This window comes from Nelumbo nucifera, chromosome 3, assembly GCF_055504915.1.
Source record: "Nelumbo nucifera cultivar China Antique chromosome 3, China Antique-T2T, whole genome shotgun sequence".
In the NCBI taxonomy this organism is placed as follows: domain Eukaryota; kingdom Viridiplantae; phylum Streptophyta; class Magnoliopsida; order Proteales; family Nelumbonaceae; genus Nelumbo; species Nelumbo nucifera.
Window position 1 is genome coordinate 76,948,502 of NC_142651.1, and position 9,908 is coordinate 76,958,409.

The 9,908-nt window shown below is 39.8% G+C and overlaps 1 protein-coding gene across 2 annotated transcripts; it reads left to right on the forward strand.

Annotated features, from left to right (window-relative positions):
• Window positions 1-444: 444 nt before the first annotated feature.
• Window positions 445-9,908, forward strand: LOC104610223 (auxin response factor 6). 2 transcript variants are annotated; one of them, XM_019199905.2, is made up of 15 exons: window positions 445-1,745; window positions 2,124-2,236; window positions 3,091-3,189; window positions 3,275-3,331; window positions 3,410-3,565; window positions 3,688-3,772; window positions 4,761-4,851; window positions 5,287-5,451; window positions 5,536-5,658; window positions 6,154-6,229; window positions 6,347-6,494; window positions 6,605-7,660; window positions 7,742-7,935; window positions 8,713-8,903; window positions 9,434-9,908. In XM_019199905.2, exons 1-15 carry the CDS (start codon window positions 1,703-1,705, stop codon window positions 9,630-9,632), a joined length of 2,796 nt encoding a protein of 931 aa, XP_019055450.1. In that variant the 5' UTR covers window positions 445-1,702; the 3' UTR covers window positions 9,633-9,908. The 2 variants fall into 2 exon arrangements, with proteins under 2 accessions (XP_019055450.1, XP_010275037.1); XM_010276735.3 differs by having other exon boundaries at window positions 6,605-7,935.

The window sequence follows — 9,908 nt, forward strand, 5'->3', positions numbered from 1 at the left end:
TGAAATGGGGTAATCAGATGGCCTGAAATTCATCTGATCATGCTTACCTTGAGGCGTGCATGCAATCTTTAAATGGACCCACCTAATCATTTGGCTAAGTCACACGTGGCGTGTCGAACGTTCTTGGTTTTTGGGTTTTTTATGTTTGCCACGTGGTAAGACCATTTTGAATCCATTCCATGCGGAAGGTACTCTCACTACTCTGGTGTTTTGCTAGACGACCCGTGCAGGAAAACCACTGCGATATTATTACTTTCCTGTTAGGGTTATTTGCGTGGGTTCTACTCTGGTTAGTTTTAAGTTTTAACCTAATTTAGGAAAGAAAGGGGCAATTTCGTAATTGACCGAGTATCCGTGTCTGAACTCGTACGTAAACTGTCTGTTTGAACTATGAACACGAAAAGTCGAAAACAGTAAAAGCAAAAAAAAAAAAAAACTAAAGAAATTAATTTGACACACTTTCTCTCTCCGTCTCTCTCCTAGTCTCTTTCTCTCTCCTCTCCTGGTATAAAAGCCAGCGAAAAATAATGGCGGTTGTATTGATTGATCGGATTAAAGGAGAGAGACTGAGAGAGAGAGAGGACGAGAAGCAGTGCAGCAGCAGCAGCACTAGCAGAAGCTCTCTTTAGTGAAAAAAAGCAAAAGCGAGAAGAAAGAAAAAAATACCGAAGCTCGAAAAGAGCCTAAAAAGGGGAATTTCGGCGATGGATCGTCGACAAATGCTCTGCTAACTCCGATCACTCTCCTCTTGAAAGCTTCCACGATGTATAATTCGTTTTGAAATGCTCGATTCGTGACTATAATTGACGAATCCGGAGCTTTCTCTGTGTACCGAAGTTGGAGATCTGGGGTAAATGGTGTCTTGAGACATACTGTTTCTGTGCTGAGGGTGAGCTTACTTAGGGTTTGTGCTGATACCTGTCGTACAGTTTTTTCCGTTTTTTTTGGTCTTGAAGGGGCTGAGATCTGGAGGGCTTGTGGGTTTCTTCTGGTTTTGGTTGGTTTACACTGGAATGCGTGTTTTTGGTTTTGTTTATTCGTCTACGTCGTGGTGAAGGAAGGTTGTAAGTGGGCGGCGAATATTTGAAACCCTAGGGGGGGTCTTAGTAGCTGAGAAGAGCAGAGTATTTTGGAGTTGAAGGGTGATTAGTTTTTGTTTTGGTTTGGGAGCTTAGTCTCTAGGTTTGAGTTGAAATGTGAAGATTCTTGCGGTTAAAGCCATTGCATGAAGTTGTGGATTGGAGATTGGAAGCCTAGGGTTTGGTCGGAGAAGATCTAGAACGAATGAGGCTGAAAAGGATTATATTTTGTAGCGGACCCGGTTTTGGATGAAGGTTGGGGGGGGGTGGGGTTGCTACTGGTTTACTCCAATCTGCGTATGACGATTTTGGGATTGGTGTTTGGTTCCTCGGTTAATTTCTGGCGGGCAAGTGGAGCTGAGACACTAAGCACCTATTGGAATTTTGTACGGTTTTTTGGTTCAGCGAGGGGTGAAGTAGAGTTATGGTGGTTTCCGGCGAGAAGGGAGTAAAGGTAGTTGTTGTTCTCGGCGAGAAGGAAGCGGAGGTAGCGGGTTTTCGCTGGACGCAGTGTTTCTTTAAGAAGGTTTTGCTTATTTATTGAGGCTAACAGCCTTTTGGGATCCTGTGTTTGTTGGTGGGTAAACTATCTTTGAGCGAAAGTCTCCATAGTATTCACAAAAATGAGACTGTCTTCGTCTGGTTTCATTCATCAGGCGCAGGAAGGTAAGCTTACAGCCACCAGAGTCCTTTTCTCTCTTCGAGGTTTCGTCTTTACAAACTTTTATGAACGCTTCCGATCTGCTTTTTCCTCCTCTTCTTTTCCCCTGAAGTTTTGCTCTTTGCTTTAAGTTATCGATTTGAACTTCATACCAACATCCAGTTGACACCCCATGTTTTCTCCAGTGTTTGTGGAGGAATTCAAGTGATTATAGGGCCATTTGAATGCCCATTTATTCGATCAAAATCGTCCTATCAAAGGAATACGAAATTGTATCTTCGTAAGCCTGGTTATTGATAATTGTAAACAGTGGCTGAGTCAAATGTGTGAGAAATTAAGTTTCTTGATCTGTGTTAATGTTGCTGCGGAATATTTTTTTGTAGGGGAAAAGAGAGTTCTGAATTCTGAGCTGTGGCATGCATGCGCGGGCCCTCTTGTTTCTTTGCCTGCTGTTGGGAGCCGCGTGGTCTACTTTCCACAGGGTCACAGTGAGCAGGTTAGTATACATGTATTTCAGTCCTTCGAATGTGATACGATGGAATTTGTGATGGTTATCACCCATCTCGTGGAATATAAGCAAATCGCAGTCAATGTTAATTTCCATTTGCTTAGAGCAACGGATTCTGCTGAATACCCATGTGATTTAGGAGAAGATTTTGATAAAAAAAAGAAAAAGTAGGAGAAGATTTTGATAAAAAAAAAGAAAAATTAGGAGAAGATTTATTTGATTGAAGACCGATGCTGCTTTGCTGTATGTGGCAGGAGCGAACCATTGATACATGTTTGTGTATATACATGCATGTAATGTGTATGTTTATGAGTCTATCTGTCTATGCATGTATGTTCCATTGGAATCATTCTGTAGTGCTTGAACATGGTAGAATTTCATGCTATCTCTGCCATCACTCCTATGATTGTTTGGTGACCATCTTCCCCATAAAATTGAGCCTAAAGATCTTAATGTTCAGTAAGGTGAATTGGTGACTAACTGACTACATCTTAAACTTCGATTCTTATTAATACATGCATATACACTTGTTAACATTTTTTTTTTGATAAATTACACTTGTTAGTATTATCTGGAAACTTTCTTTTTTCTATTCCGTTTTTTCTCTTTTGTCAATTTGGGTGAAGACTACGCTCCTCTGCACACTTTCATCTGGAACAACATCAATATTTCCATTTCTTACATATTAAGTTTGCACTTTCTTTGGATGTATAGAACTCGTTCACTCAAAGGTTGAAGGCCAAATGGCTGAAAGCTTACGTTGTACACATTGTTTTTTGGTAATTTAACTTAGTTCACCTGTTATTAGAGGTATTAAGCAAGTCATCAATGTTCTTATGCAGGTGGCTGCATCAACCAACAAGGAGGTTGATGCCCATATCCCTAATTACCCAAGCTTACCACCACAGCTGATCTGTCAGCTTCACAATGTTACCATGCATGTAAGCTCTGCTTTGTTTTGCTCTTGTCTGGTTCTGGATATTCATTGTGCTTGCTACCTAAAATCCCAAATATGTCAAAATTCAGGCAGATGTAGAGACTGATGAAGTGTATGCCCAGATGACCTTACAACCACTGAGTCCGGTAACCCCTATCACCCTGTTTGCTTTAATGGTTTGCTAGGATTTTATTTATTTATTATTTTCAATTTATTTTCTGCAGGAAGAGCAAAAAGAACCTTACCTGCCTACAGAATTGGGTACACCAAGCAAACAACCAACAAACTATTTTTGTAAAACTTTGACCGCGAGTGACACTAGTACTCATGGTGGTTTTTCTGTGCCTCGCCGAGCAGCTGAAAAGGTCTTTCCCCCACTGGTAGGTTGCTTATGTTAATATATTACTAAACCTGCTTACTTTAAAATTTTGATATATCCTTCACCTCTTTGAGCTGATCTAATGTTGAACAAATTCATCTATGTTATCAAATTTTCCTTCAGGACTTCTCCCAGCAGCCTCCAGCTCAGGAGTTGATTGCTAGGGATCTTCATGATAACGAGTGGAAGTTCAGGCATATTTTTCGGGGTTAGTTTTCTGATATTACATTAGAAAAGAATTCTAGATGTATCTTTTCTTCATGAGTGAACCTTTTCTTTCTCTTATGCTACTTGGAGGTTAGATGTTTGCTGAGCTTTCGTGACAATTTCTTATTTTAATCTTATTCTGTATCCAATATCATGTGTATGAAAGCTATTTGTTCATATGAATACACAGTTTCAATTACTCCAAGATGTGTAGTCTTTTGATGTTGAGCTGCAGAAGACTATACTTTTAAGTAAATGGTGTGGATGTTGACATGATTATGACTTTTTGAATAATCTTTGAAAGCCAATTTTTACTATACTTCTCATTTGTTTGCTCATGCGTAGAACACTTTCTTTTATGCTTCCATCTTCCTTTACTTTTAATGGTGTGTGTATGTGATTTTTCTAGGTTTAACCATCTCTTTTGTTCATATCTCTACTATCCCTATTTCTTTAAAGAACTCGTAGCTCCTTTTGTAAATAGTCATTCTTTCTTGGCTTCTGCTTACATCGACTTGTAGCCTTTGGGGTTCTATGCACTTGCAAAATGAAGTCTAGAATGTTTATGTTCCTTCTTTCATTTTGAGGCCATTTGACTATATGCCATTGTTGTTATTTGACATGCTCTGGGCTTGATGGAGGAGAAAAATATTCACATAAGAACTTGATATATTTAGAAACTGCCCTTGATTTTATTAGTTATGGATAAAAATTTGTGTGTAAGGCAATAAATGGTGCCCTGCTGTTGTCCTGAATCTCATCCTTAACAATTTTCTAACTCTTGGGCATGCAATGATGTCAATGGGATTTGTGCTGCTTGGTTTTTTTTTTTTTTTGATTGATCATATTGTACATTTTCAATTGCCTATTCACATGTCAACTGCTAGGTGATAAAAAAGCTTAATCTTCCCCATCCGAGAAAGGAACTAGTTAATTTCTTATGATGAAAAAGACTAGCTTTTCATTAGTTGATTCAATCTCAAATGCAGGCCAGCCTAAAAGGCATCTCCTTACAACGGGTTGGAGTGTTTTTGTGAGTGCAAAAAGACTCGTTGCTGGTGATTCAGTCCTTTTCATCTGGTAGGCGAACTTTCTTAAGCTTCTCTCTTGGTGATCTTGACTTTCTTTGCCTTTAGGAATCATGTGTAGGAACAACCTAATACCTGTTCTTTGCATTTTGTCCACATTTGGGAGCTTGAGACTCAAAAACTCATCTGACAGACTGCATAGTTATTTCAATATATTAATCTTTTTCCGTTTTCAGGCTTTCAGCAGAAAATGGTCATTCATATAATCTACTTATGTTGGCTGATTAGGTTGTTCTTTGAGTTTAAGACATGTTTCTTTTTGATTTGTTAAAGCAGTAAATATTATCTCCTCGTACATGTGTTACTTGTACGATATGAACAAGGGAATATGCTTCTTGTCCTTTGATCTTGAACCTTTAGATCAGTTATTTTGACCATGTATCCATGATTTAACTTGTTGCTGACACTGGGGCATACTTTTTTCAAGGAATGAAAAGAACCAATTGCTCCTGGGAATCCGGCGTGCCAATAGACCACAAACAGTGATGCCTTCGTCAGTTTTATCAAGTGACAGTATGCACATAGGGCTCCTTGCTGCAGCAGCTCATGCAGCTGCAACAAACAGTCGGTTCACTATATTTTATAATCCAAGGTAGAGTTGTTTCCAGTTGGGGAAAATTGAATATTTTGGGGGCATTTCACTGTTGTTCACTTGTTTTTTCAATTGCTTTCCCAGGGCTAGTCCATCAGAATTTGTCATAACTCTAGCCAAGTATGTGAAGGCAGTCTATCACACCCGTGTTTCTGTTGGTATGCGCTTTCGGATGCTGTTTGAGACTGAAGAATCAAGTGTCCGTCGGTTGGTCCTGAAGCTCATCTTCTGAATGTTATTGCTAAATGGTTCCCTTAACTTTTTTTTTTCCTATTTCATTTTTTTCTTTTTCTTTCATGGAGAGCCATAGATATGCAATAGATGGACTTGAAATATATATAGTGTGCACAAGGGAAGATGGTTTTGGGTTGGATGAACATATCATTCAAGGATGTTGCATATGACATGTCCTAGATGAAAGTAAATTTGTTTCAACTTATGCTGTTAAAAAATAGGTCCAGTAAAGTGATGTTTATCAGATGTTTCTCTAATTATAGGTGAGTTTAGAGTAGTGTGAATGAATTTTCCAACTCATTGCCAAAGCCTGAAAGTGTGTATATAGTTAAATTATCTACTTGGTGGCCTTTCTTATTTTGCAGTGTTAAAAGGGAGATCCTTGATCTGCTATTTCCACCTTTAAATGCCTAGTTGCTTGTACAAGTAGTCATTTGCTGATCATGTGATTTGTTTATTTTCTTTCAGGTATATGGGCACAATAACTGGCATTAGTGACTTGGATCCTGTTCGATGGCCAAATTCACATTGGCGCTCTGTGAAGGTGTATTGAGACCTTTGGGATTTAGCTTATGATACTTGATTACACTTAAATTTGCTTTGCAATGTTAGAAAATACTGTAGGAAACTTTTCTAACAAGTATTGCTTCCGTTAAACTAGGTTGGGTGGGATGAGTCTACTGCAGGGGAGAGACAGCCAAGAGTGTCATTGTGGGAGATTGAACCTTTAACAACATTCCCAATGTATCCATCTCCATTCCCTCTCAGACTCAAGAGACCATGGCCTCCTGGACTACCCTCTTTACATGGTATGGTTTCTTTACACTTCTAGGACTTGGAGAAGCAGCTGATATTCTTGCTCCTTATTTCTCAATTATGCATAGGAATCATTTTGCAGTGTCTCTTTTGATACATACAGGGATGAAGGATGATGATCTGGGCATTAATTCTCAACTGATGTGTCTACGAGGGGATGGTGGAGATAGGGGAATTCAATCTCTAAATTTCCAAGGAATTGGGGTTACACCCTGGATGCAGCCAAGACTGGATGCTTCTATGCTAGGTCTTCAAACTGATATGTACCAGGCAATGGCTGCTGCTGCACTTCAGGAAATGAGGACTGTGGATCCTTCAAAACAGGCATCTCCATCCCTTCTACAGTTCCAGCAACCTCAGATTGTGACCAATAGGTCTGCCTCTCTAATACCAAGGCAGATGTTGCAGCACTCACAACCCCAGCTTCCCTTTTTACAAAATGTTCAAGAGAACCAGCCCCAGCCTCCAGTTCATCTTCTTCAGCAACAATTGCAACATCGCCTCCCATTTAATGATCAACAGCAACCACAACAGCAGCATCAGCAGCAACAACAGCAACATCAACACCATCAGCAGCAGCAACAGCAACATCAACATCATCAGCAGCAACAACAGCAACATCAACATCATCAGCAGCAACAACAGCAACATCAACATCATCAGCAGCAACAACAGCAACATCAGCATCATCAGCAGCAACAACAGCAACATCAACATCATCATCAGCAACAACAATTATCTGATCAACAACAGATTCCAAATGTTGTCACTGCCCTGTCAAACCTTGTGTCTGTTTCCCAGTCTCAGTCTCAGCCTCCATCTCTACAGGCTATATCATCATTGTGTGAGCAACCAAGTTTTGCAGACTCCAATGGGAACCCTGTAACCACATCCAGTGTTTCTCCCCTTCATAGTCTTTTGGGCTCATTCCCCCAGGATGAGACATCTCAACTTCTTAATTTGCCAAGGACCACCTCCCTAATACCTTCTACCACCTGGTTGCCCAAGCGAGCTGCAGTTGAACCTCTTCTGCCTTCTGGAGCAACTCAGTGTGTTCTTCCCCAGGTGGAGCAGATGCCCCAACCACAGACCAATGTCTCTCAAAATTCCATCTCTTTGCCACCGTTTCCTGGTAGAGAATGCTCGGTAGACCAAGAAGGTAGCTCAGATCCCCAAAGCCATCTTCTTTTTGGGGTTAATATAGATTCTTCCTCTCTTCTAATGCAGAATGGGATGTCAGGCCTCGGAGGTGTTGGCAGTGATAGTGATTCAACAACCATGCCTTTTGCTGCTTCCAATTTTATTAGTTCCACGGGAACTGATTTCCCACTTAATCCGGCTGTCACAACTTCAAGTTGCTTAGATGAGTCAGGTTTTCTGCAGTCCCCAGAGAATGTGGGCCAAGTTAACCCACCAACCAGAACCTTTGTGAAGGTGAGCAGATTTATCACCATATTTTGCAGGTGTTCCTGTTGATGGATCAACAGTAGCCAGGGGGGGGCAAGTAGGTTACCTGAATTGACGGAATTTATAATGCAGCAGCCCTCATGCAGGGCCCATTGAAAATTTAACAAATGCTTAACCTGAGGCTGCCCAAGTACTCGTTTTAACAAGTGATCCATGCCTATGTTTTCACCAAGTGAAAACTCATTTAATACTTATCTGGAATCTTAACAATCTAGTGTTCTGATAAAAAAACTATGTAGGACCAACAACTTGAATGTTTTGTCCTTAATTCTGTTCTCTCTGCTTGTTCACTTTGTATAGTATGGTGCTCTTAAGGATGTGTTTGGTTGCAATGCAAATAATTTTGCATTGCTGCAAATTTATTGTAGTGCAAATGATTTGAGTTTAAATTCTGACCTATTTTTGTTTTAAATATTAGCTTATTTTCTTTGATTGCAGTACAAATGAAGTAAATTAAGACATGAAACAGAATAAAGTAAAACCCAAAACAAAATTAAATGAGAATTTGCATATTTTTCATTTGCACTCCCATGCATTTGTACTAGTGCAAATAAATTTGCACTGCAACCAAACACAGCCTAAATGTCTAGATGAATTATCTGCTTGTTCGTTTTGTGTATTCATTTCTCCTTTTTTTGGCTTTTTAAGGGTGCATAAATTTTAGCTGGATTGTGGCTCCTTGTCAAGTGTGAGAATTTGCATTTGTTACCTGGTAATTGATTTGGAGGTTGTAATCCTTGACAGGTTCACAAATCGGGGTCCTTCGGGAGGTCACTGGATATCACTAGGTTCAGCAGCTATCATGAGCTGCGCAGTGAGCTCGCTCGTTTATTTGGCCTTGAAGGCCAATTGGAGGACCCTCTGAGATCAGGCTGGCAGCTTGTATTCGTCGACCGGGAGAACGATGTTCTTCTTCTTGGCGATGACCCCTGGCAGTAAGTTGCAACCTTTTACAGCTCGCTATTCTATTGCTTCAAAACTGTAGATGTTATGTATACTTGAAGCTCCAGCTCATCAAGTAACTCTAGTTTTGTCCAGTTGTATGGTTTTGTTCAGTTCAGTTGCACCATAGTGTTTATTTGAAACATATATTTATATGCACGGTATGCCACAAGGTTAGTGGTACAAGATGCAAAAAGCCTGCATATGTTACACCCGCAATTCAGCATATTTTGCACTCTTTTTTCTTGATGAATTAGCATATTTTGCACTTTGTCATTTCATATCTGTAAATTCTCTATTCTCTGCTTCATAGGAAACTCTTCTACTGTTATAATTGTTCAACTGGTCCTTTTTAAACACTTACTGTCACCTTTACTGGCTTGGTTGTTAATCTGATTGTTTGACCATAACTTGCCAATTGCCATATATGAATACGACGTGAGAAACAACATTTCTTAACTACGGTGGTGGTGTGTTTTGAACTGTTGCTGATGATTTTTATTGTTATCTATTCTTTTTTCAGGGAGTTTGTAAACAATGTGTGGTGTATCAAGATACTCTCGCCTCAGGAAGTGCAGCAGATGGGAAAACAAGGTATTGAGCTTCTGAATTCTGTCCCAATCCAGAGGCTCTCCAGCAACAGCTGTGATGACTACGTGAGCCGACAGGACTCGAGAAATCTGAGTTCTGGGATCACGTCTGTGGGGTTACTTGACTACTAAAAAGAACACTCACAAAGATTGGGGGGAAAAGAAGAAAGAGAAGGGACCGTGATGGTATTTTGTGTTTACATCCAACCATTCTTTCTTCTGTACTCTTAGTTCACCTCCATTCCCTCTCTGTGGGTGGACAAGAACTCCGAGTAAGTTCACTTAAGAAGCTTATATATAAGGTGCTTACTGTAATTATAATACTCACTTCTCCAAATATAACATTGAAATACATTCAACAAGTATTTGGTAGGAGTTCTAATGTTTTATGAACTCATCTTTATATTA

Bases quoted from the DNA above. Each gene is read 5' to 3' on its own strand.
- LOC104610223 (XM_010276735.3), top strand. From the start codon at position 1,703: ATGAGACTGTCTTCGTCTGGTTTCATTCATCAGGCGCAGGAAG. The intron at 5,659-6,153 runs GTTGGTCCTGAA...ATTTTCTTTCAG, and splicing joins GAAGAATCAAGTGTCCGTCG to GTATATGGGCACAATAACTG. The intron at 6,230-6,346 runs GTGTATTGAGAC...CCGTTAAACTAG, and splicing joins CACATTGGCGCTCTGTGAAG to GTTGGGTGGGATGAGTCTAC.